The sequence below is a fragment of the Caretta caretta genome, chromosome 11, assembly GCF_965140235.1.
Source record: "Caretta caretta isolate rCarCar2 chromosome 11, rCarCar1.hap1, whole genome shotgun sequence".
NCBI lineage: Eukaryota > Metazoa > Chordata > Testudines > Cheloniidae > Caretta > Caretta caretta.
Window position 1 is genome coordinate 75,805,546 of NC_134216.1, and position 27,524 is coordinate 75,833,069.

Genomic DNA, 27,524 nt, shown 5'->3' on the forward strand with positions numbered 1-27,524 from the left:
CTGTTGCGTAATGTGCTCTGTGACCTATTCCGTTTCCTCCTCCATCTGATTTACCAATCTAGGGAAAGTATTGTTGGCAACTTCTTCCTCCTGTGCGCTTACTTCTCCCATTCTGACAAGGCACCCATCTGGGTTTCGGTTTCACTGGAGCATGGCTCTCGTCATACGGTGATGGTTGCAGAGTGGTAACCGCTACCCATGGACTGCTTAGTGGCTCTTGGTCTGGGTCATTCCATATGCTCCCATTCCAAAGCCCATTCCAATAATTCCAGGTTCCATCCCTTAGTTTTGCTAGGGCCGCCTTTCTTCATTTCTGTCCCCACCCATCAGGCACTATCTAAGTACCCAGAGCCTGTTGTTGTCCACCAAGATGGATAGTAGCACTTCTCTTTTTTGCAGATTTTCTACAGCTGTTTCCAGTTTTCTGTTCTGTTTCTCAGCTTGCTGTGACAAATCTATTGCTTCTGTTATCTCTTTTTGTTAGTTTGTTTTTCTGTTACTTGCCCTGCCAATTTTGTTGTTTGTTGTCTTAGCCATCTAACAGCCATGCCCAGAGTTTACAATATTCTACATTTCTTACTGTTGTTGTTCTTCTTCAAGGCTACAGTCTCTGCCATAATCTTATAAAATCCAGTTCATGTTTCCCCACTTTCTTTTGTTACCTCATATGGACCGCCTCTACTCGTTACCCAGCCTGTCCAAACCTTATCAGACTCCGGGGGGGATCTGTAGCTGGGGGATGGGGAGATTCCTTAGCTTGGAGCTTTGTGCCATCTTAGGCTGTGAACCCCAGAGCGGGCAGCTCTCCACTTACCAAAGCAGCGGTCGGGTCACCAGCGTTGTTAGCGCTGCGGAGTGGTGCTCACACTGCAGAGTTGTCAGTGCTATGGTTCTTGGCGCTCCTGTGTTCTCTGCACTAGCAGGGAGTGCAGGTTGCATCTCAGTGCTCTTCGTTAAGAGAGGCCACAGTGTTAGCTCAGTGACATGCACTCAGCCAGGTTTACTGTCAACAAAGCCCAGCACTGGTGCCCCATAGGAGCTACAGGGACACTAACACAGGTGTGCCCTCCACAAGGTACCAGTTCAATCAACATAACATGACACTATCCCCTGGACCAGAAAAAAGATGGTATGACTTCTCCTTTTATACAGAGATACAAACAAGTTACCTATTATGCTCTAGATTTTGTTATTGCTACAACTCTGCAGTGCTAGTAATCCTTGTACCTGCTCGTTTGAACAAAACATCTTTATCCATTATTATGTCATCTCCTCCTGTACCATGTCTTGGGAATATGTTTACGTAGTTAGATGAGAACTTTGGGTGTTCTTGTACCATCCTCTGAGATCAGGCTTGTGCTTACGAGGTGTTAGCTAATACCTACTGTGTTGCTATTCTGCCAAGGCCAGATGTTCTCTGATTCACAGCCTTTGGTTCATACTATTATGTCTACACTGCGCAGCTTCCAATGGCACAGCCGTGCTGCTAAAGCCTTGCCGCTGTAAGGTGTGCAGTGTAGCCACCCTTTGTTGGCACGAGAGAGCTCTCCTGACAACAAAATAAAACCACCCCAGAGAGGGGCCGTAGCTTCATCAGCAGGAGAGTGTCTCCCACCGACATAGCGCTGTCCACATCGGTGCTTTTCATGTTTAGAACTTTTGTTGTTGGGGGAGTGTTTTGGTTTTTTTTCCACACCCTTGAGCGACAAAAGCTTTAATGACATAAGTGCAGTGTAGACGTAGCCTCAATTATGCCTAGTGTCACCGTGTCTCAGTAGGTCACAGCTGAGGATGCCAGATTCAGGACAAACTGCTGAGAAATAGGGCAGACTCACCCTAAACTGGTGGTTATTCTTCCATGAGATATACCAAACCAGCAACAAAAGTAAATTTCTGTCTCACCACACTGGCCAACAAGAAGTCAGAAATGCAGTCTCCTTAGGTATCCTAGCCCTGGTTTCACCACCCAGATACTAGACTAAATGATGAGTGGTTATTTAAAACCGGTTTCATCAACCAAAGGGTTCTTCTGATCTCAAAGGACCAGCCACATACCCAGGTCAGTGTATAACTCGGATCTTACCCAATAGTCACACTGTTGCCAATCCTTTAGTATCTAATATCTAAAGGTTTATTTATTAGAGAAAAGAAAGAGGAGAGAGTTAAAATGGTCAAAGGAATCAAATACACACAATCATTGCAAAATTCTTGGATTAGTTTTATAGCAGTGATTGAATAAACTGCTGGCTTGTAATGTCTCTGGTAACATCCAAAAGATTGGAAGGTCCTCAGTCCATTGGTTGCAATGCTCCTTTTACTGTAAGACCATAGTCCCGAGACCAGAGCAGGAAAGAGGCAAAATGAAGATGTTTCTAGAGCCTTTTGTACTTTCTGCCATGTGGAGATGCTCTCGGGACAGTAGTTCGTGAAAATATACAGGCACAAGACAAAGTCCATTGTCAAATGCCCTTGCATGCTTCGATGAGTCATAGTAGGAGCCATTGTCCTTATTTGGGCTACAAGGTCCCAGGAAGGCCCACCGAGTGGAGACATGCTTCTTCTATGACCCATTGTTTTACTTAATGGGCTATCAACTTGAATGGTTCACTCAGAATGTGCTGGCTAGACTGGATGTCAACTACCTTGTGGGTGTTACCCAGGAGTAAGCACATTTGAAATACAAGTATACAGTCAATATTCATAACTTCAGGTACAACAATGATACATGCATACAGATAGGATAATCTCATTCAGCAAACCACAACTTTTCCATTGACACCTTACATGACATACTTTGTACCAGATTTGTTGCAATTGCATAACAGTGGTAGCAAAAATGATATACATGGTCATATTTTAATCACATAACGTCACACCTAGGGCTCCAGAAAGGTCTTCACCTTCATGGGTGCGAGAGGCCATTAAGTAGTCTTTGCATTGTGGTGTTCCACAATGGCCATTTAGTTTTGATAGGCCTTCTTGATGTTCAGCAACTCATAAGCATTGTATAGAGACTAAACATGTTCTTACAAGTCGAACACCTATCTTGAGCAGTACTAACATACAGGTGAGCTGGTCTGGTTTCCTGCTCTGAATTTGTCAGTGCTCAGCTGATGCCTACAGCCTTGGCAAAAGCTGGCGCTTGGTCTACCAGTGTCACGGGGGGACAGAAGATGCTGGCTGGGTTTGTATCTGGGCCTGGAGGACTGCATTCTGGTCGTGGAGCATGATGCCCTTAGCATGCAGTTTGTGCACGACCCCAACAACGTTCAAGGAGGTGGGTTGGACTCCTGCTGAGGTGGTTCCACGGGGGAGTGTTAACCACACACAATTTTCTGTTGCTTGCACTCTAGAGCACCCACCTCTACCTGGTTCCTAGGGCTCAAGATGTAACCCTCTTAATTTAGGCACCTACCTGTACCCTGTTCCTAGGGGTCAGGAGTAACCTTGTCAATTTATGCACCCATTCCCGCCAGCCTTAATATAAACTGGGGTCCAAAAGGGAGTTCTTTGGGAACCAACTCCAGGGCACAGCCCAATCAGAGCTACCAGACCTCAACACTCTGCCACTGTGCAGAAACTGGAGTCCCCCAGATGGACTTGATCCTGACTGGCCATCACGAAAAGTTCATCTGTCTTATTGGGAGTGGTGAGCATTGTATGTGTAAGCGTGTGCATTCTGTTTTGGTAATTGTTAATAAATAGAGGTTAAGTAGGTTATTACTGTGTAAAGCTCTTTCACTGGTAAAAGACCCCGTAAACCTGCAAAAGATTAAGCCCGGAGGGAATGAGTGTTTGCCCGGAGCCTGGAGGGAGTGTGTGTTTGCCCAGAGCCCCGGGACAGTGATGGGGGAATCCTCCTAATCATCTTCTTTGATTCCGCTCTTCTCTAGCATTTGGTTCAGAGACTGTATTATAGAGAGCATTTAACCATGTCCCGAAGGGTTAATCCAGGTGGGAGAGGCTGAGTCTGTGCTGTAATAAAGTCACAAAGGGTATGTCTGCACTGCAATAAAACATCTGTGGCATGCCCCTGTCAGCTGACTTGGACTCATGGGAATCGGGTTGTGGGGCTGGATCCTGACCCTGGACGTATATACACTGCAATTTGTTAACTCTGTAGCCTGTAGGCTAACCATGGGTTTTGTTGCAGTGTAGATGTACCCTAAGTGTTTCTCAGTGAAGCAGAACGTAGAATGTCTGTTTTCAGGGAGAACGCCTGCAACAAATAGAGAATGTAAAATGGACAAAACCCCCTCTGAAATCACTCCAATTGCCCTTCTCACCCTGACAGGCTGCAAGATAACATCTGTATTTTGCTCCAGATCATCCCACACTCCCAGGGGAAAGGAAATGGCATCAGTGCAGCTGGCTCAGGTAAGGGATAGTCTGGGAGTTGCTGGTGGGTTCTGGCGGGAGGGAGAGGGGCAGTAAATATACAGGAGGATGGGAGCTGCTGGAGGTGGGAGGAGGGGGGAAGGAAATAGACAATGTGGGGAAAGGGAGGGGACAGGGTGTGACCATCCTGCTGGAGCTAGTTGACTCTGGGCCTTGCTTTCAAGGAACAGACTCATGGGGGTTGGGAGTGGGACTTCTCCTGTTTGTGGAACAGGAAATAACCCCCCTGGCCAGAACTGGGAAAACTTTCCAGATTCCCAGTGCTGGAGCAGGTCATCGATAAAAATGTTAAATAGAACAGGGCCAAGAACTAATCCCTGTGAGACCCCACTAGAAACACACCTACTCAACCATGGTTCTCCACTTACAATTATGTTTTGAGACCTATCAGCCACTTCTTAATTTATTTCATGTGTGCAATGTTAATTTTGAATTTTTCTGGTTGTTTAATCAAAAGATCTTTCTGTACCAAGTCAAATGCCTTACAGATGTCTACATATCTTACATCAACGTTACTGTCTTTATGAACCAAACTTCTAATCTCATCCAAAAAGACATGCACTTAGTTTGATAGGTTCTAAATCTGTGTTGATTGATATTAATTGTATTACCCTTCTTTAATTCTTTATTAGTACATTTATCAGGTGCTCCGTTATCTTTCCTGGTATCAATGTCAGATGGACAGTCCTATAATTACTTGTGTCATCCCTTTTAAACCTTCTGAACATTGACACAGGACTATCTTTCTTCCATTCTTCTGGAGTTTTCCCAGTGTTCCAAGACCCATTGGGAATCAACTGTAATGGTCCAGCAGCTCCTCAGCCAATTCTTTTAAAACTCCTGAATGCAAGTTATCTGGACCTGCTGATTTTAAATATGTCTGACTTTAATAGCTGCTGTTTAACATCGTCATGAGTTATTGAAATGGAAAGAGTTTTCCCCAGGTACAAGAACAGAAGTATTAATTGAACATTTTTGCCTTCGCTATATGATTACTGATAATTCTATCATAGTAATGGACCAGTACCATTGTTAGGATTCTTTATGTTCTTAATATACTTTTAAAAAAATCTGTCCTATTGGCCTTAGATTTCCCCTTCTGACCCTTTGTTTCCCTTATAAATTTTCTACAATTCGAAGCTGCTGATTTGCATTCTTTCCTGTTGACTTCCCCTTTATTCCATTTGGTGTCTATTGTGTTTTTATGGTTAGAGTTTTGGAATTCCTACCAGGGGACTCTCCCTGGACCCTACTGGGGTTCCATCTCCTGTACCAGCCCCTGGCTAGTAGGTGTGTGATAAAAGTGAAGATCCTTGTTCCCTCTGTGTGCTGGCCGGGACAAGGGGCTCTCTCTCTCTTATTTCCCTCACCCCAATGCCTCTTGGCTGCCCTGAGTGGTACAGGGCTGGGATTCTGCTACCGTGTCCCTCGCAGAGCATTCATTCTACTGGCCCTGCTCTCCTGTGAATACTGGGTAGCAGGTACTGAGTGGGCGACTCTTGTTCTTTCAGGCGCCAGTGACCTTTGAGGAGCTGGCTGTGTACTTCACGGAGGGGGAATGGGCTCTGCTAGACCCTGCTCAGAGAGCCCTCTACAGGGAGGTCATGCAGGAGAACTATGCTACTGTGGCCTCACTGGGTAAGGATTCCTGTTTTATTGTTATTAGAAGCAGTGGGATCTCTACAGAACCCCGAGTAGTAATAACTCTAGATCTTTACTCAGCCTGTAATTTTTGACACGTTTTCATGCCCTGCTTTTTGCCTTGTGTCCTTCCCCGGACATGTGTATTTTTGATATTGGCCATTTTTACTTAACTTTTTTTTTTTTTTTAACAAATACTAAACTCTTGTCCTCCGTCCACCACTCACTGCCCCCCATGTAACCCCTCCCCCCGTATCTACCCACTGCGACCCTGGCCACCATTCCTGAGTCCTTGCTTTGTTCCTCCCTCCCAGAGGACAACCGCTGCCCCGTCACAAATGTACACTTTGTCAATGATGTCACAGGGTGGCAGTGAGAGTTCTTGTGACTTGCTAGGTCTTTTTTTCCCCCACTTCCAGTAGCCATGGTCTGTCTTCCCTCCAGGCTTTTTGGATCTTTTAGCCAGTCCCTTCCGAGGGCACGTGGCCCCGTTCTTGTTTCTTACATTTTCCTTTTCCAGCGGAATTAGAGTCTGTTGTTCCTGAATTGTAGTGTCTAATTCCCCAGCCTTCCGCAGACACGAGGAGTTTTTAATACTCCCACCTACTGCATCTGACTCACTAGACTCCATAATTCCCCAAAATATGCTTATCTGATGTCACACGTCTGGGGGAGCTACACCTTTGACCCCCTCTGAGGTCTGCTCAAGAAATGCCCTCTCACGTACCAGGCCTCCAGCCATCACCTGTCTGTGGGCAGGGACATAGGTGCCTCTGCATTTCGACCAAGGTTTGAGGCTTGCAGTCCCCTTGCCCTTCATTGCGTTCACTGGCTTAAAGTCCAACCCCTGTGCTTTGCTTTCTCTCACAGAATCATAGAAGATTAGGGTTGGAAGAGACCTCAGGAGGTCATCTAGTCCAACCCCCTGCTCAAAGCAGGACCAACACCAACTAAATCATCCTAGCCAGGACTTTGTCAAGCGGGCCTTTAAAAATTCTAAGGATGGAGAGTCCAGCACCTCGCTAGGTAACCCATTCCAGTGCTTCACCACACTCCTAGTGAAATAGTGTTTCCTAATATCCAACGTAGACCTCTCCCACTGCAACTTGAGACCATTGCTTCTTGTTCTGTCATCTGCCACCACTGAGAACAGCTGAGCTCCATCCCCTTTGGAACCCCCCTTCAGGTAGTTGAAGGCTGCTATCAAATCCCCCCTCACTCTTCTCTTCTGCAGACTAAATAAGCCCAGTTCCCTCAGCCTCTCTTCGTAAGTCATGTGTCCCAGCCCCTTAATAATTTTTGTTGCCCTCTGCTGGACTCTCTCCAATTTGTCACATCCCTTCTGTAGTGGGGGGACCAAAACGACGCAACATTCCAGGTGTGGCCTCATCAGTGCTGAATAGAGGGGAATAATCGCTTCCCTTGATCTGCTGGCAATGCTCCTCCTAATGCAGCCCAATATGCCGTTGGCCTTCTTGTCAACAAGGGCACACTGCTGACTCGTATCCAGCTTCTCGTCCACTGTAATCCCCAGGTCCTTTTCTGCAGAACTGCTGCTTAGCCAGTTGGTCCCCAGCCTGTAGTGTTGCATGGGATTCTTCCTTCTGGAGTGCAGGACTCTGTACTTGTCCTTGTTGAACGTCGTCAGATTTCTTTTGGCCCAATCCTCCAATTTGTCTAGGTCACTCTGGACCCTATCCCTACCCTCCAACATATCTGCCTCTCCGCCCAGCTTAGTGTCATCTACGAACTTGCTGAGGGTGCAATTCATCCCATCATCTGGATCATTAATAAAGATGTTGAACAAAACTGGCCCCAGGACTGACCCTTGGGACACTTTGCTTGATACTGGCTGCCAACTAGACATTGAGCTGTTGATCACTACCCGTTGAGCCCAACAATCTAGCCAGCTTTTTATCCACCTTATAGGCCGTTCATCCAATCCATATTTTTTAACTTGCTGGCAAGAATACTGTGGGAGACTGTATCAAAAGCTTTGCTAAAGTCAAGATATATCACATCCACCGCTTTCCCCATATTCACAGTGCCAGTTATCTCATCATAGAAGGCAATCAGGTTGGTCAGGCATAACTTGCCCTTGGTGAATCCATGTTGACTGTTCCTGATCACCTTCCTCCCAAGTGCTTCAAAATGGTTTCCTTGAGGACCTGCTCCATGATTTTGTGGGGACTGAAGTGAGGCTGACTCGTCTATAGTTCCCCAGGTTCTCTTTCTTCCCTTTTTTGAATATGGCCACTATATTTGCCTTTTTTCCAAACGTCTGGGACCTCCCCCGATCACCACGAATTTTCAAAGATAAGGGCCAATGGCTCTGCAATCACATCAGCTAACTCCCTCAACATCCTTGGATGCATTTGATCCAGACCCATGGACTTGTGCATGTCCAGCTCTCCAAGGTCTGTGTGTGTGTGTGTGTGTGTGTGTGTGACAGATGTGGGAATTTTGGCAATATTTCTGTTACTCCAGTACATGCCTCAGCTGCCCTCTGTATTTGGTGTTGCTCTGCTCTGAGTGTGAAGAGCTGTCACAAGGTGATACAAATGGCTCATGAAGGCACTGACCGTGACTAACCCATATCAGTGGAAGACCTTACAGAGTCCATGGTAACCCCCAGGACTGAACACTTGACACCTATCAATGAGAGGCTCCCAGCTTGTCTGGGTGGAGCGCACGTGAACTTGTTATACCAATAAAATAAAAACCAGCAGGATCTTATTAAAGGGAAAAAGGCAAAATACCACATTTATTGTGAATACAGAAAGAATCATAGTAAGCAGTTAGTTATAGCTATAACATTCCATTCAATCTCATATTTATTCACACATTCATTCATACAAACACACACACACACATACACACCCACACACACAGGTTCTGCAAGGTTGTTATCATAGTTACCAGCCTTAGAGTTGCTCATGCCAAGCCACTGGCCAGGTGGCCTGGACATGAGGAGGGAGCAGGGCCTTGTCAGATGCTCATCTGATGCTCCTGGAAGTTGGTTTGCAGAATCAGACCCCAAAGTTCTCACTTTTTAGAGTCTATTTTTATAGGAATTTCTTCCTATGCCAGTCTATGGGAATTGCTTCATCATGCTGTTGCTGAATCAATCAGCAGATAGCACATTCCTGATGGCTCCAAGATGTTATCTTGTTCTTTGGTTCTCCCATCCTTGAGGCTGTTGGGTGGATTCCAGTCTGCCCTCCGGGGGGGGGGGGGGGGGTCCTCTGGTTATTTCCACTTGACGCCTTCTTCAGCCGATGGACACTGGATTCTTAGGCTGGCACCTCCCTGATCATTCAGTTATTATCCACACCAAGCATCCATCCACATACATCCTCTATCTCTATTTTAATCACAATTGTTAATACAACAAAAGGGCGGGGAGTCTCTGGGTGCTGTTTCTGTTGTTAGAGTATTGCTTTGAGTCTCTCTCTCTGTGAATTGCTTTGAGAATAGACTCTGTCTTAGAATGTACTAACACAATTAGCAGCTTGCAAGTTTCACACATAGAGGGAGAGAAACAGTACCAAAAACCAAGAGAGCTCTTAATTAGTAATACCCTGGAATTTAAACTCTGGGGAATCAAACTCATTTGTGATTTTAATACAGAACTTCTTTAATATGATCCAACATAATCCCCCTTTTGACACTAAGATTTATAATCATCAGTGTCACTTTCTATGTAGCCTATTCAAGAGAAAGTACTGTGAGGCAATTTGAGTTTGTGATTCCAATTCATGCCACATACATGATCCTAGTGATGTACCTTTACTACAAGGTTCTGGGGCAACAGGCAAGATGAGGCACACCCACTTTTGAGGAGTCCATTCGGAACAACCTCTAGTGTCCAATAGCTTCCCTCCCTCCCCAGCCCACTGGCTCAAGGTCCAGGGTAGCGAAAAGGATCCCATGTGTAATATGGGGAGTGGGTTAACCTTCAATACCTTTGCCTCCAGGGACTGTTGGTCTGCAATTTTGACAACAATTTCTCCCATTAACAAGTCTGGTTTACAATACTGGAAACATATTGCATCCATTCATATTGGTAAGTGTCAAACAATGATCTCTTTCTTTTTTAACAAATGCATCAAACCCTTAATATTTCCCAATATGACCCAGAACATTTTGTGTTCCAAAGTAGCTAGTGCAAGTGTTGGATCATATTAAAGAAGTTCTGTATTAAAATCACAAATGAGTTTGATTCCCCAGAGTTTAAATTCCAGGGTATTACTAATTAAGAGGTCTCTTGGTTTTTGGTACTGTTTCTCTCCCTCTATGTGTGAAACTTGCAAGCTGCTAATTGTGTTAGTACATTCTAAGACAGAGTCTGTTCTCAAAGCAATTCACAGAGAGAGACTCAAAGCAATACTCTAACAACAGAAACAGCATCCAGAGACTCCCCGCCCTTTTGTTGTATTAACAATTGTGATTAAAATAGAGATAGAGGATGTATGTGGATGGATGCTTGGTGTGGATAACAACTGAATGATCAGGGAGGTGCCAGCCTAAGAATCCAGTGTCCATCGGCTGAAGAAGGCGTCAAGCGGAAATAACCAGAGGACCCCCCGGAGGGCAGACTGGAATCCACCCAACAGCCTCAAGAATGGGAGAACCAAAGAACAAGATAACATCTTGGAGCCGTCAGGAATGTGCTATCTGCTGATTGATTCAGCAACAGCATGATGAAGCAATTCCCATAGACTGGCATAGGAAGAAATTCCTATAAAAATAGACTCTAAAAAGTGAGAACTTTGGGGTCTGATTCTGCAAACCAACTTCCAGGAGCATCAGATGAGCATCTGACAAGGCCCTGCTCCCTCCTCATGTCCAGGCCACCTGGCCAGTGACTTGGCATGAGCAACTCTAAGGCTGGTAACTATGATAACAACCTTGCAGAACCTGTGTGTGTGTTTGTATGAATGAATGTGTGAATAAATGAGATTGAATGGAATGTTATAACTATAACTGCTTACTATGATTCTTTCTGTATTCACAATAAATGTGGTATTTTGCCTTTTTCCCTTTAATAAGATCCTGCTGGTTTTTATTTTATTGGTATGACACAAGTATCTGCATTTCAGTGCATCCCATAGCTATGGCTGTGTAGTTTCCTATTTCTAATATTTTTTTTTTCTTATGGATAAGCCATGTGGTAGTATTAAGCCATTACTAAAGATTCCATCGGCCTTTTAGGTTACCCAGACCAATTTGGACCAAGTCTACATTGGCATGTACTTGTTTTTGTATCAGGCTGTCCTGTAGCCGGGACAGAAAGCTTGATTTATTTTTAAGTTCCTGCAGGTCTTCAGTATTTTTTTTTTTAAACACACAACAGTGCTAGCAACAAGACAAAACACAAGACCAAACATAGAACACAAAACACAATTTCTATTGTGACAGTAGATTCATGGTATTGGGTTGCTTTTCAGCTGGCATCAGCTTTTCCTGATTTTCTGAAAGACAAAAAACATGTTTCTACCCCTTTTGGGGTGGGTGGCAGATTATTGCTTAAAATATGTCTTTTACAAATACCCTGGCTGATTGCAGGGAAAACAGAGGAATTGCCCCCACATTTTCCTGTTTTTGTTCTATAGGCAGACCAGGTTTCAATGGCTTTTATCTTTTAAGGGTTATGGGGAAATTATCCCACTGTTTAGTCATTAAATCCCTGAGTTTTCCTTCTTATACAGCAGACCAAGTTTATAATGTTTTTCCTGCTGTGTTAAGCTTTAAGTTTTATTTACAGGTAATAACTGAGAAGCATCATTACCATACAACCTTAAAGGGTTTTTCCAAAAATCATACACACTATACGTTGTTACAGGGATACTTATTATCATTAAATTTATTAAAATTATCTTGTTATCCCATGCCTTTTATTTAGACAATTTGTTTGCTGACCAGGTATGTCCTTTATCTGCAGCTCCTTTGTGCTGCTAGTTCTTTCCTTCATCATTTCGGTAATTTGCATTTTCACAGAAACTTCCTGCTTTTGGATTTAAAGCCATCAGCAGCTCAGAGACTCTATCTTAAAAGGGACACAATCAACTTTCACCAGAGTTTTGATTACTTTTAACTTCTGCTTCCAAAACACACAGCAATCTGAAAAAAGAAAACCCAACCTATTGTGGCTCCCTTTCGAGCCCTAATAGCATTTTAATGAAGTAGCATGGTATGTTTGCATTTCTTTTGCCCCTTCTACAATATACCCAGCACATGTTCTGGGGCAAATGCACATTCCTTGCATAGTTTAACTTGTATAACATTATCCAGATCCATTTTTACATAAGGTGTCACTATTTCTTTTTTTGCTTACAGAGTTTTCATGTACCTTTATCAAAGTGACAGTCTGATTACTCAGAGCCATTTTAAGACTCAGTGTTTCTAACATTGCTTCTTTTTGTTTTGTGCACCTCACCCCTGCTGTTGCTTCAGAGAGGCACTGTCTTTTTTTAATTTTTTTTTTTTACTACAACTCTCATCTGCTATTTTGTTACAAAAACAAACAAACAAAAAAACAAACAAACAAAAAGAATCCAAAATTTTTTTTTCTATATTCTCCTGATTTTGACTGCCCTGCTGCAGCCACAACTTTAAAATGTTTTTAATTTTGTAAAGCATTGAGTTACCTTTTAAGGGTTAAATGCCAAATCCCAAAGCCAAACAACACTAATTACCTGTGTCTAGCAAAAAGGTCTGTCAGTTTTGCAACTTTGAATTAAAAAGTCAAATGGATTTTTAGTGGCATTATTTAAAACAAAAACAAAACTAACTGGTCCTTAGAACTTTACATATTTACACACACACAGACAGATACATACACGTTTTCTTTTCCTTAACATCCCTTCCACACTGCTCTGTTTTTTACATCTTACATTCCCTTTATACATTTGAGGCAGTTAAGTTCCAATAGAACCCTCTTATGTTCTTTTATCAAATTTGACTAAATTGTCCAGTCAAATGATTTTAATCAGATAGTTTATTTTTGCCTGGCTAATTTACAGACATTCCTTTGGAAAAGGGCCCATTTTTCTTTCAGAATGGCTGCAAAGAAACCAAGAATGCTCTTTCTCTAACATTTTTCCTTTTTAACATTTTCGGTTAAAAGTTGTTTGGGTGAAATACAAAGTTTAACTGCTTAATTCCCTCCAGCCTCTGCTGAGTTAACTTTTTTTTTTTTTTACTCTCTTTTCTCTTTGTAATTATGCCTGGGGGTGCCGTACATAGGGCCTTCTCCCCCTTTACCTGCGTCCCTCCAGCCTCTGCAGAGTTAACTTTTTCACTCTTTTTGTATTCCTGGAGTGCCTCTTTCACTATTTTCAGCTGGCTTTGGGTATTTGTAGCCAGCACCTTCCAATTGTCTGCTCCCTTTTCCGTTTGTGCCTTTTCCTCTTTACATGAAGACAAGCGGAGGGAAGAATCCTTACATGCCTCCCACAACAACCAAATTGCTGCTGCATCTCTTTTGGCAGCACTAGAAGGTTTGTATATGAGGATATACTGAGCCAATCTATCCTCTAGGTCCGAAATAGTGCAGACATCAGCTAGGGCTTGTTTAGTCCAAGGACTGTGCCCACATTTTTGAAGGATTTGTTTAAAAGGTGTAATTTCTTTAACAAAAGGTGAGGTTGGAGTTCCTTCTGACTCCATTCCTCCCTCTGGTACTGGCTTACCCTGTTTTCTTTTAAACATCTTAACATGGATATTTCAATCTCTTTGTCACTGCTGGTATTACTTAGCAAGTGACACAGCCTAGATTCTGAAATCATAGCTTAATCTATGCGTTTTTCCCCTGCTACCTTCCCGGAGGCCAGCAGGTCCCCTGCTACCTTCCCAGAGGCCAGCAGGTCCAGTTAACCTATTTCTGCCTGCTACCTTCTCGGAGGCCAGCAGGTCCGGTTAACCTATTTCTCCCTGCTACCTTCTCGGAGGCCAGCAGGTCCGGTTAACCTGTTCTTCCCTGCTACCTTCTCGGAGGCCAGCAGGTCCCCTGCTACCTTCTCGGAGGCCAGCAGGTCCCCTGCTACCTTCTCGGAGGCCAGCAGGTCCCCTGCTACCTTCTCGGAGGCCAGCAGGTCCCCTGCTACCTTCTCGGAGGCCAGCAGGTCTGGTTTAATCTGTTTTCCCTACTACCTTCTCGGAGGCCAGCAGGTCCCCTGCTACCTTCTCGGAGGCCAGCAGGTCTGGTTTAATCTGTTTTTCCTGCTACCTTCTCGGAGGCCAGCAGGTCTGGTTAACCTAATAGAAATGCCTAGCTCACTAGAGCTGGCGGTGTGCACACCAATATTTACAATAACTGAGGTTTTTTACCAATATTCCCCCTTTCGCATTTCTCCACCAAAATGTTATACCAATAAAATAAAAACCAGCAGGATCTTATTAAAGGGAAAAAGGCAAAATACCACATTGATTGTGAATACAGAAAGAATCATAATAAGCAGTTAGTTATAGCTATAACATTCCATTCAATCTCATATTTATTCACACATTCATTCATACAAACACACACACACATACACACCCACACACACAGGTTCTGCAAGGTTGTTATCATAGTTACCAGCCTTAGAGTTGCTCATGCCAAGCCACTGGCCAGGTGGCCTGGACATGAGGAGGGAGCAGGGCCTTGTCAGATGCTCATCTGATGCTCCTGGAAGTTGGTTTGCAGAATCAGACCCCAAAGTTCTCACTTTTTAGAGTCTATTTTTATAGGAATTTCTTCCTATGCCAGTCTATGGGAATTGCTTCATCATGCTGTTGCTGAATCAATCAGCAGATAGCACATTCCTGACGGCTCCAAGATGTTATCTTGTTCTTTGGTTCTCCCATCCTTGAGGCTGTTGGGTGGATTCCAGTCTGCCCTCCGGAGGGGGGGGGTCCTCCTGGTTATTTCCACTTGACGCCTTCTTCAGCCGATGGACACTGGATTCTTAGGCTGGCACCTCCCTGATCATTCAGTTATTATCCACACCAAGCATCCATCCGCATACATCCTCTATCTCTATTTTAATCACAATTGTTAATACAACAAAAGGGCGGGGAGTCTCTGGGTGCTGTTTCTGTTGTTAGAGTATTGCTTTGAGTCTCTCTCTCTGTGAATTGCTTTGAGAACAGACTTGATCCATTGTGTCCCTTTGAGAACAGAAAATACAACATTTATTGTGGATACAGAAAGAATCATAGTAAGCAGTTAGTTATAGCTATAACATTCCATTCAATCTCATATTTATTCACACGTATACGTACACGTACACGTTCTGCAAGAGTGTTATCATAGTTACCAGCCTTAGAGTTGCTCATGCCAAGCCGCTGACCTGGACATGAGGAGGGAGCAGGGCCTTGTCAGATGCTTGTCTGATGCTCCTGGAAGTTGGTTTGCAGAATCAGACCCCAAAGTTCTCACTTTCCAGAGTCCATTTTTATAGGAATTTCTTCCTTTGCCAGTCTATGGGAATTGCTTCATCATGCTGTTGCTGAATCAATCAGCAGATGTCACATTCCTGGTGGCTCCGTGCTGCCAGATGTTATCTTGTTCTTTGGTTCTCCCATTCTTGAGGCTGTTGGGTGGATTCCAGTCTGCCCTCCGGGGGTCCTCTGGTTATTGCCACTTGACGCCTTCTTCAGCCGATGGACACTGGATTCTTAGGCTGGCACCTCCCTGATGATTTAACTGGGAATTGGTCCTGCTTCGAGCAGGGGGTTGGACTAGATGACCTTCTGGGGTCCCTGCCAACCCTTATATTCTATGATTCTATGATCATTCAGTTATTATCCACACCAAGCATCCATCCACATACATCCTCTATCTCTATTTTAATCACAATTGTTAACAAAGCAAGATGAATACAACAAAAGGGCGGCGAGTCTCTGGGTCTGTTTCTATTGTTAGAGTATTGCTTTGAGTCTCTCTCTGTGTGAGTGGTTGTTGTTACAAAGAATTGCTTTGAGAACAGACTCTGTCTTAGAATGTACTAACACAATTAGCAGCTTGCAAGTTTCACACATAGAGGGAGAGAAACAGTACCAAAAACCAAGAGAGCTCTTAATTAGTAATACCCTGGAATTTAAACTATGGGGAATCAAACTCATTTGTGATTTTAATACAGAACTTCTTTAATATGATCCAACATAGTCCCCCTTTTGACACTAAGATTTATAATCATCAGTGTCACTTTCTATGTAGCCTATTCAAGAGAAGGTACTGTGAGGCAATTTGAGTTTGTGATTCCAGTTCATGCCACATACATGATCCTAGTGATGTATCTTTACTACAAGGTTCTGGGGCAACAGGCAAGGTGAGGCACACCCACTTTTGAGGAGTCCATTCGGTACACCCTCTAGTGTCCAATAGCTCCCTTCCCTCTCCAGCCCACTGGCTCGAGGTCCAGGGTAGCCAGAGAGATCGATGTGTAATATGGGGAGTGGATTAGCCTTCAACACCTTTGCCTCCAGGGACTGTTGGTGTGCAATTTTGACAATAATTTCTCCCATTAAGAAGGCTGGTTTACAATACTGGAAATGTATTGCATCCATTCATATTGATAAGTGTCAAACAATGATCTCTTCCTTTGTTTTAACAAATGCATCAAACTCTTAATATTTCCCAATATGACCCAGAACATTTTGTGTTCCAAAGTAGCTAGGGCAAGTATCTGCATTTCAGTGCATCCCATAGCTATGGCTGTGTAGATTCCTATTCTTAAATTTTTTTTTCTTATGCATAAGCCATGTGGTAGTATTAAGCCATTGCCAAAGATTCCATCGGGCTTTTAGGTTACCCAGACCAATTTGGACCAAGTCTACGTTGGCATGTACTTGTTTTTGTATCAGGCTGTCCTGTAGCTGGGACAGAAAGCTTAATTTATTTTTAAGTACCTGCCGGTTTGCAGTATTTTTTTTTTTTTTAACGCACAACAGTGCTAGCAATAAGACAAAACATAGAACGCAAAACAGTTTCTATTGTGACAGTAGATTCATGGTATTGGGTTGCTATTCAACTGGCATCAGCTTTTCCTGATTTTCTGAAAGACAAAAAGAACATGTTTCTACCCCTTTTGGGGTGGCAGACTATTGCTTAAAATATTTCTTTTACAAATATCCTTGCTGATTGCAGGCAAAACACAGGAAAATATGGGGGTAATTCCTCTGTTTGTTCTATAGGCAGGCCAGGTTTCAATGGCTTATCTTTTAAGGGTTATGGGGAAATTATCCCACTGTTTAGTCATTAAATCCCTGAGGTGGGGTACCTCAGTTTCCCTTCTTATACAGCAGACCAAGTTTATAATGTTTTTCCTGCTGTGTTAAGCTTTAAGTTTTATTTACAGGTAATAGCTGAGAAGCATCATTACCATATGACCTTAAAGGATTTTTCCAAAAATCACACACACTATACGTTGTTACAGGGGTACTGATTATCATTAAATTTATGACTTAGCCACATAATGACTTAGCCACTCCCACTCCCAGTCTTAGTGACTCCCAGTCACAAATCCAGGTTCTCTCACCCCCCCCAAAAACCACACACACAAACTCACTCTCCGGCTGGTAATAGCTCATCCAAAGTGACCACTCTCCCTACAATGTGCATGGTAATCAAGGTGGGCCATGTCCAGCACAAATCCAGGCTTTCTCACCCCCCCCCCCTTTTTTTTTCCGGGGGAAACACACACACACACACAAACTCACTCTCCTGCTGGCAATAGCTCATCCAAACTCACCACTCTCCAAGTTTAAATCCAAGTTTAACCAGAACGTCGGGGGCGGGGGGGGGGGGCGGGTAGGAAAAAACAAGGGGAAATAGGCAACCTTGCATAATGACTTAGCCACTCCCAGTCTCTATTTAAGCCGAAATTAATAGTATCCAATTTGCAAATGAATTCCAATTCAGCAGTTTCTCGCTGGAGTCTGGATTTGAAGTTTTTTTGTTTTAAGATAGCGACCTTCATGTCTGTGATTGCGTGACCAGAGAGATTGAAGTGTTCTCCGACTGGTTTATGAATGTTATAATTCTTGACATCTGATTTGTGTCCATTTCTGATTTGTGTCTGCTGCAGTTTCCACGGTATGCATCCGATGAAGTGAGCTGTAGCTCACGAAAGCTCATGCTCAAATAAATTGGTTAGTCTCTAAGGTGCCACAAGTACTCCTTTTCTTTTTGCGAATACAGACTAACACGGCTGTTACTCTGAAACCTGTCTTAGAATGTACTAACACAATTAGCAGCTTGCAAGTTTCACACATAGAGGGAGAGAAACAGTACCAAAAACCAAGAGAGCTCTTAATTAGTAATACCCTGGAATTTAAACTATGGGGAATCAAACTCATTTGTGATTTTAATACAGAACTTCTTTAATATGATCCAACATAGTCCCCCTTTTGACACTAAGATTTATAATCGTCAGCGTCACTTTCTATGTAACCTATTCAAGAGAAAGTACTGTGAGGCAATTTGAGTTTGTGATTCCAGTTCATGCCACATACATGATCCTAGTGATGTACCTTTACTGCAAGGTTCTGGGGCAACAGGCAAGGTGAGGCACACCCACTTTTGAGGAGTCCATTTGGTACAACCTCTAGTGTCCAATAGCTTCCCTCCCTCCCCAGCCCACTGGCTTGAGGTGCAGGGTAGCCAGAAGGATCCCATGTGTAATATGGGGAGTGGGTTAACCTTCAATATCTTTGCCTCCAGGGACTGTTGGTGTGCAATTTTGACAACAATTTCTCCCATTAAGAAGGCTGGTTTACAATACTGGAAACATATTGCATCCATTCATATTGATAAGTGTCAAACATTGATCTCTTTCTTTTTTAACAAATGCATCAAACCCTTAATATTTCCCAATAGGACCCAGAACATTTTGTGTTCCAAAGTAGCTAGGGCAAGTATCTGCATTTCAGTGCATCCCATAGCTATGGCTGTGTAGATTCCTATTCTTAAATTTTTTTTTCTTATGCATAAGCCATGTGGTAGTATTAAGCCATTGCCAAAGATTCCATCGGGCTTTTAGGTTACCCAGACCAATTTGGACCAAGTCTACATTGGCATGTACTTGTTTTTGTATCAGGCTGTCCTGTAGCTGGGACAGAAAGCTTGATTTATTTTTAAGTTCCTGCAGGTCTTCAGTATTTTTTTTTTTAAACACACAACAGTGCTAGCAACAAGACAAAACACAAGACCAAACATAGAACACAAAACACAATTTCTATTGTGACAGTAGATTCATGGTATTGGGTTGCTTTTCAGCTGGCATCAGCTTTTCCTGATTTTCTGAAAGACAAAAAACATGTTTCTACCCCTTTTGGGGTGGGTGGCAGATTATTGCTTAAAATATGTCTTTTACAAATACCCTGGCTGATTGCAGGGAAAACAGAGGAATTGCCCCCACATTTTCCTGTTTTTGTTCTATAGGCAGACCAGGTTTCAATGGCTTTTATCTTTTAAGGGTTATGGGGAAATTATCCCACTGTTTAGTCATTAAATCCCTGAGTTTTCCTTCTTATACAGCAGACCAAGTTTATAATGTTTTTCCTGCTGTGTTAAGCTTTAAGTTTTATTTACAGGTAATAACTGAGAAGCATCATTACCATACAACCTTAAAGGGTTTTTCCAAAAATCATACACACTATACATTGTTACAGGGATACTTATTATCATTAAATTTATTAAAATTATCTTGTTATACCATGCCTTGTATTTAGACAATTTGTTTGCTGACCAGGTGTGTCCTTTATCTGCAGCTCCTTTGTGCTGCTCCTTCTTTCCTTCCTTTATCATTTAGGAATGTCATTTGCATTTTCACAGACGCTTCCTGCTTTTGGATTTAAAGCCATCAGCAGCTCAGAGACTCTGTCTTAAAAGGGACACAATCAACTTTCACCAGAGTTTTGATTACTTTTAACTTCTGCTTCCAAAACACACAGCAATCTGAATAAAGCAATCCCAACCTATTGTGGCTCCCTTTGGAGCCCTAATAGCATTTTAATTAAGTAGCATGGTATGTTTGCATTTCTTTTGCCCCTTCTACAATATACCCAGCACATGTTCTGGGGCAAATGCACATTCCTTGCATAGTTTAACTTCTATAACATTATCCATATCAATTTTTACATAAGGTGTAACTATTTCTTTTTTTTTGCTTACAGAGTTTTCATGTACCTTTATCAAAGTGACAGTCTGATTACTCAGAGCCATTTTAAGACTCAGTGTTTCTAACACTGCTTCTTTTTTGTTTTGTGCACCTCACCCCTGCTGTTGCTTCAGAAGGGCACTGTCTTTTTTTTTAATTTTTTTTTTACTACAACTCTCATCTGCTATTTTGTTACAAAAACAAACAAACAAACAAAAAACAAACAAACAAAAAGAATCCAGAATTTTTTTTTCTATTCTCCTGATTTTGACTGCCCTGTTGCAGCCACAACTTAAAAACATTTTAAATTTTGTAAAGCATTGAGTTACCTTTTAAGGGTTAAATGCCAAATCCCAAAGCCAAACAACACTAATTACCTGTGTCTAGCAAAAAGGTCTTTCAGTTTTGCAACTTTGAATTAAAAAGTCAAATGGATTTTTAGTGGCATTATTTAAAACAAAAACAAAACCAATTGGTCCTTAGAACTTTACATATTTGCACACACAGAGATGTTGTACCAATAAAATAAAAACCAGCAGGATCTTATTAAAGGGAAAAAAGGCAAAATACCACATTTATTGTGAATACAGAAAGCAGTTAGTTATAGCTATAACATTCCATTCAATCTCATATTTAGTCACACATTCATTCATGCAAACACACACACACACACACACACAGGTTCTGCAAGGTTGTTATCATAATTATCAGCCTTAGAGTTGCTCAGCCAAGCCACTGGCCAGGTGGCCTGGACATGAGGAGGGAGCAGGGCCTTGTCAGATGCACATCTGATGCTCCTGGAAGTTGGTTTGCAGAATCAGACCCCAAAGTTCTCACTTTCCAGAGTCCATTTTTATAGGAATTTCTTCCTTTGCCAGTCTATGGGAATTGCTTCATCATGCTGTTGCTGAATCAATCAGCAGATAGCACATTCCTGATGGCTCCGTGCTGCTAGATGTTATCTTGTTCTTTGGTTCTCCCATTCTTGAGGCTGTTGGGTGGATTCCAGTCTGCCCTCTGGGGGTCCTCTGGTTATTTCCGGTTGACGCCTTCTTCAGCCGATGGACACTGGATTCTTAGGCTGGCACCTCCCTGATCATTCAGTTATTATCCACGCCAAGCATCCATCCACATACATCCTCTATCTCTATTTTAATCACAATTGTTAATACAACAAAAGGGCGGGGAGTCTCTGGGTGCTGTTTCTGTTGTTAGAGTATTGCTTTGAGTCTCTCTCTCTGTGAATTGCTTTGAGAACAGACTCTGTCTTAGAATGTACTAACACAATTAGCAGCTTGCAAGTTTCACACATAGAGGGAGAGAAACAGTACCAAAAACCAAGAGAGCTCTTAATTAGTAATACCCTGGAATTTAAACTCTGGGGAATCAAACTCATTTGTGATTTTAATACAGAACTTCTTTAATATGATCCAACAAACTCAGTGTGTTTTGAGGAGCAGGAAGAACTGGGCTCCCAGAGACAGAGAGCTTTCCTGGAAGTAAGACAAAGGGATAGATACAGGGAAAGGACACTTAAATGGGTTCCTACGGCAGCGTGGCTCAAGGGCTTTGGCCAGTATGGATTATGTCTTAACCTTTACTTCTGTGTGCTAACCTAAGGATTTGCCTCTGCTGCGTTCCAGTTGGCTAATAAACCCTACCATTTTTGAAAAGGTTGCCGGGTGTTGTTATACCAATAAAATAAAAAACAGCAGGATCTTATTAAAGGGGAAAAGGCAAAATACAACATTTATTGTGGATACAGAAAGAATCATAGTAAGCAGTTAGTTATAGCTATAACATTCCATTCAATCTCATATTTATTCACACGTATACGTACACGTACACGTTCTGCAAGAGTGTTATCATAGTTACCAGCCTTAGAGTTGCTCATGCCAAGCCGCTGACCTGGACATGAGGAGGGAGCAGGGCCTTGTCAGATGCTTGTCTGATGCTCCTGGAAGTTGGTTTGCAGAATCAGACCCCAAAGTTCTCACTTTCCAGAGTCCATTTTTATAGGAATTTCTTCCTTTGCCAGTCTATGGGAATTGCTTCATCATGCTGTTGCTGAATCAATCAGCAGATGTCACATTCCTGGTGGCTCCGTGCTGCCAGATGTTATCTTGTTCTTTGGTTCTCCCATTCTTGAGGCTGTTGGGTGGATTCCAGTCTGCCCTCCGGGGGTCCTCTGGTTATTGCCACTTGACGCCTTCTTCAGCCGATGGACACTGGATTCTTAGGCTGGCACCTCCCTGATGATTTAACTGGGAATTGGTCCTGCTTCGAGCAGGGGGTTGGACTAGATGACCTTCTGGGGTCCCTGCCAACCCTTATATTCTATGATTCTATGATCATTCAGTTATTATCCACACCAAGCATCCATCCACATACATCCTCTATCTCTATTTTAATCACAATTGTTAACAAAGCAAGATGAATACAACAAAAGGGCGGCGAGTCTCTGGGTCTGTTTCTATTGTTAGAGTATTGCTTTGAGTCTCTCTCTGTGTGAGTGGTTGTTGTTACAAAGAATTGCTTTGAGAACAGACTCTGTCTTAGAATGTACTAACACAATTAGCAGCTTGCAAGTTTCACACATAGAGGGAGAGAAACAGTACCAAAAACCAAGAGAGCTCTTAATTAGTAATACCCTGGAATTTAAACTATGGGGAATCAAACTCATTTGTGATTTTAATACAGAACTTCTTTAATATGATCCAACATAGTCCCCCTTTTGACACTAAGATTTATAATCATCAGTGTCACTTTCTATGTAGCCTATTCAAGAGAAGGTACTGTGAGGCAATTTGAGTTTGTGATTCCAGTTCATGCCACATACATGATCCTAGTGATGTATCTTTACTACAAGGTTCTGGGGCAACAGGCAAGGTGAGGCACACCCACTTTTGAGGAGTCCATTCGGTACACCCTCTAGTGTCCAATAGCTCCCTTCCCTCTCCAGCCCACTGGCTCGAGGTCCAGGGTAGCCAGAGAGATCGATGTGTAATATGGGGAGTGGATTAGCCTTCAACACCTTTGCCTCCAGGGACTGTTGGTGTGCAATTTTGACAATAATTTCTCCCATTAAGAAGGCTGGTTTACAATACTGGAAATGTATTGCATCCATTCATATTGATAAGTGTCAAACAATGATCTCTTCCTTTGTTTTAACAAATGCATCAAACTCTTAATATTTCCCAATATGACCCAGAACATTTTGTGTTCCAAAGTAGCTAGGGCAAGTATCTGCATTTCAGTGCATCCCATAGCTATGGCTGTGTAGATTCCTATTCTTAAATTTTTTTTTCTTATGCATAAGCCATGTGGTAGTATTAAGCCATTGCCAAAGATTCCATCGGGCTTTTAGGTTACCCAGACCAATTTGGACCAAGTCTACGTTGGCATGTACTTGTTTTTGTATCAGGCTGTCCTGTAGCTGGGACAGAAAGCTTAATTTATTTTTAAGTACCTGCCGGTTTGCAGTATTTTTTTTTTTTTTAACGCACAACAGTGCTAGCAATAAGACAAAACATAGAACGCAAAACAGTTTCTATTGTGACAGTAGATTCATGGTATTGGGTTGCTATTCAACTGGCATCAGCTTTTCCTGATTTTCTGAAAGACAAAAAGAACATGTTTCTACCCCTTTTGGGGTGGCAGACTATTGCTTAAAATATTTCTTTTACAAATATCCTTGCTGATTGCAGGCAAAACACAGGAAAATATGGGGGTAATTCCTCTGTTTGTTCTATAGGCAGGCCAGGTTTCAATGGCTTATCTTTTAAGGGTTATGGGGAAATTATCCCACTGTTTAGTCATTAAATCCCTGAGGTGGGGTACCTCAGTTTCCCTTCTTATACAGCAGACCAAGTTTATAATGTTTTTCCTGCTGTGTTAAGCTTTAAGTTTTATTTACAGGTAATAGCTGAGAAGCATCATTACCATATGACCTTAAAGGATTTTTCCAAAAATCACACACACTATACGTTGTTACAGGGGTACTGATTATCATTAAATTTATGACTTAGCCACATAATGACTTAGCCACTCCCACTCCCAGTCTTAGTGACTCCCAGTCACAAATCCAGGTTCTCTCACCCCCCCCAAAAACCACACACACAAACTCACTCTCCGGCTGGTAATAGCTCATCCAAAGTGACCACTCTCCCTACAATGTGCATGGTAATCAAGGTGGGCCATGTCCAGCACAAATCCAGGCTTTCTCACCCCCCCCCCCTTTTTTTTTCCGGGGGAAACACACACACACACACAAACTCACTCTCCTGCTGGCAATAGCTCATCCAAACTCACCACTCTCCAAGTTTAAATCCAAGTTTAACCAGAACGTCGGGGGCGGGGGGGGGGGGCGGGTAGGAAAAAACAAGGGGAAATAGGCAACCTTGCATAATGACTTAGCCACTCCCAGTCTCTATTTAAGCCGAAATTAATAGTATCCAATTTGCAAATGAATTCCAATTCAGCAGTTTCTCGCTGGAGTCTGGATTTGAAGTTTTTTTGTTTTAAGATAGCGACCTTCATGTCTGTGATTGCGTGACCAGAGAGATTGAAGTGTTCTCCGACTGGTTTATGAATGTTATAATTCTTGACATCTGATTTGTGTCCATTTCTGATTTGTGTCTGCTGCAGTTTCCACGGTATGCATCCGATGAAGTGAGCTGTAGCTCACGAAAGCTCATGCTCAAATAAATTGGTTAGTCTCTAAGGTGCCACAAGTACTCCTTTTCTTTTTGCGAATACAGACTAACACGGCTGTTACTCTGAAACCTGTCTTAGAATGTACTAACACAATTAGCAGCTTGCAAGTTTCACACATAGAGGGAGAGAAACAGTACCAAAAACCAAGAGAGCTCTTAATTAGTAATACCCTGGAATTTAAACTATGGGGAATCAAACTCATTTGTGATTTTAATACAGAACTTCTTTAATATGATCCAACATAGTCCCCCTTTTGACACTAAGATTTATAATCGTCAGCGTCACTTTCTATGTAACCTATTCAAGAGAAAGTACTGTGAGGCAATTTGAGTTTGTGATTCCAGTTCATGCCACATACATGATCCTAGTGATGTACCTTTACTGCAAGGTTCTGGGGCAACAGGCAAGGTGAGGCACACCCACTTTTGAGGAGTCCATTTGGTACAACCTCTAGTGTCCAATAGCTTCCCTCCCTCCCCAGCCCACTGGCTTGAGGTGCAGGGTAGCCAGAAGGATCCCATGTGTAATATGGGGAGTGGGTTAACCTTCAATATCTTTGCCTCCAGGGACTGTTGGTGTGCAATTTTGACAACAATTTCTCCCATTAAGAAGGCTGGTTTACAATACTGGAAACATATTGCATCCATTCATATTGATAAGTGTCAAACATTGATCTCTTTCTTTTTTAACAAATGCATCAAACCCTTAATATTTCCCAATAGGACCCAGAACATTTTGTGTTCCAAAGTAGCTAGGGCAAGTATCTGCATTTCAGTGCATCCCATAGCTATGGCTGTGTAGATTCCTATTCTTAAATTTTTTTTTCTTATGCATAAGCCATGTGGTAGTATTAAGCCATTGCCAAAGATTCCATCGGGCTTTTAGGTTACCCAGACCAATTTGGACCAAGTCTACATTGGCATGTACTTGTTTTTGTATCAGGCTGTCCTGTAGCTGGGACAGAAAGCTTGATTTATTTTTAAGTTCCTGCAGGTCTTCAGTATTTTTTTTTTTAAACACACAACAGTGCTAGCAACAAGACAAAACACAAGACCAAACATAGAACACAAAACACAATTTCTATTGTGACAGTAGATTCATGGTATTGGGTTGCTTTTCAGCTGGCATCAGCTTTTCCTGATTTTCTGAAAGACAAAAAACATGTTTCTACCCCTTTTGGGGTGGGTGGCAGATTATTGCTTAAAATATGTCTTTTACAAATACCCTGGCTGATTGCAGGGAAAACAGAGGAATTGCCCCCACATTTTCCTGTTTTTGTTCTATAGGCAGACCAGGTTTCAATGGCTTTTATCTTTTAAGGGTTATGGGGAAATTATCCCACTGTTTAGTCATTAAATCCCTGAGTTTTCCTTCTTATACAGCAGACCAAGTTTATAATGTTTTTCCTGCTGTGTTAAGCTTTAAGTTTTATTTACAGGTAATAACTGAGAAGCATCATTACCATACAACCTTAAAGGGTTTTTCCAAAAATCATACACACTATACATTGTTACAGGGATACTTATTATCATTAAATTTATTAAAATTATCTTGTTATACCATGCCTTGTATTTAGACAATTTGTTTGCTGACCAGGTGTGTCCTTTATCTGCAGCTCCTTTGTGCTGCTCCTTCTTTCCTTCCTTTATCATTTAGGAATGTCATTTGCATTTTCACAGACGCTTCCTGCTTTTGGATTTAAAGCCATCAGCAGCTCAGAGACTCTGTCTTAAAAGGGACACAATCAACTTTCACCAGAGTTTTGATTACTTTTAACTTCTGCTTCCAAAACACACAGCAATCTGAATAAAGCAATCCCAACCTATTGTGGCTCCCTTTGGAGCCCTAATAGCATTTTAATTAAGTAGCATGGTATGTTTGCATTTCTTTTGCCCCTTCTACAATATACCCAGCACATGTTCTGGGGCAAATGCACATTCCTTGCATAGTTTAACTTCTATAACATTATCCATATCAATTTTTACATAAGGTGTAACTATTTCTTTTTTTTTGCTTACAGAGTTTTCATGTACCTTTATCAAAGTGACAGTCTGATTACTCAGAGCCATTTTAAGACTCAGTGTTTCTAACACTGCTTCTTTTTTGTTTTGTGCACCTCACCCCTGCTGTTGCTTCAGAAGGGCACTGTCTTTTTTTTTAATTTTTTTTTTACTACAACTCTCATCTGCTATTTTGTTACAAAAACAAACAAACAAACAAAAAACAAACAAACAAAAAGAATCCAGAATTTTTTTTTCTATTCTCCTGATTTTGACTGCCCTGTTGCAGCCACAACTTAAAAACATTTTAAATTTTGTAAAGCATTGAGTTACCTTTTAAGGGTTAAATGCCAAATCCCAAAGCCAAACAACACTAATTACCTGTGTCTAGCAAAAAGGTCTTTCAGTTTTGCAACTTTGAATTAAAAAGTCAAATGGATTTTTAGTGGCATTATTTAAAACAAAAACAAAACCAATTGGTCCTTAGAACTTTACATATTTGCACACACAGAGATGTTGTACCAATAAAATAAAAACCAGCAGGATCTTATTAAAGGGAAAAAAGGCAAAATACCACATTTATTGTGAATACAGAAAGCAGTTAGTTATAGCTATAACATTC

At 42.1% G+C, this 27,524-nt stretch overlaps 1 protein-coding gene across 5 annotated transcripts in view; it reads left to right on the top strand.

The window, feature by feature from the left end:
* LOC142068328 (uncharacterized) overlaps nt 1–27,524 on the top strand; it is a 105,981-nt gene that overhangs the window by 5,220 nt on the left and 73,237 nt on the right. For 3 of the 5 annotated variants that reach the window (XR_012664469.1, XM_075118179.1, XM_075118180.1), the window contains exons 2-3: nt 4,295–4,377; nt 5,910–6,036. Coding sequence is in view for 2 of the 5 variants with exons in the window: in XM_075118179.1 (XP_074974280.1) it covers nt 4,354–4,377; nt 5,910–6,036 (151 nt within the window). In the remaining 3 variants the exon portion in view is untranslated. The remainder of the gene's footprint in view (nt 1–4,294; nt 4,378–5,909; nt 6,037–27,524) is intronic. The other 2 variants (XM_075118181.1, XM_075118182.1) reach the window with 1 other exon arrangement.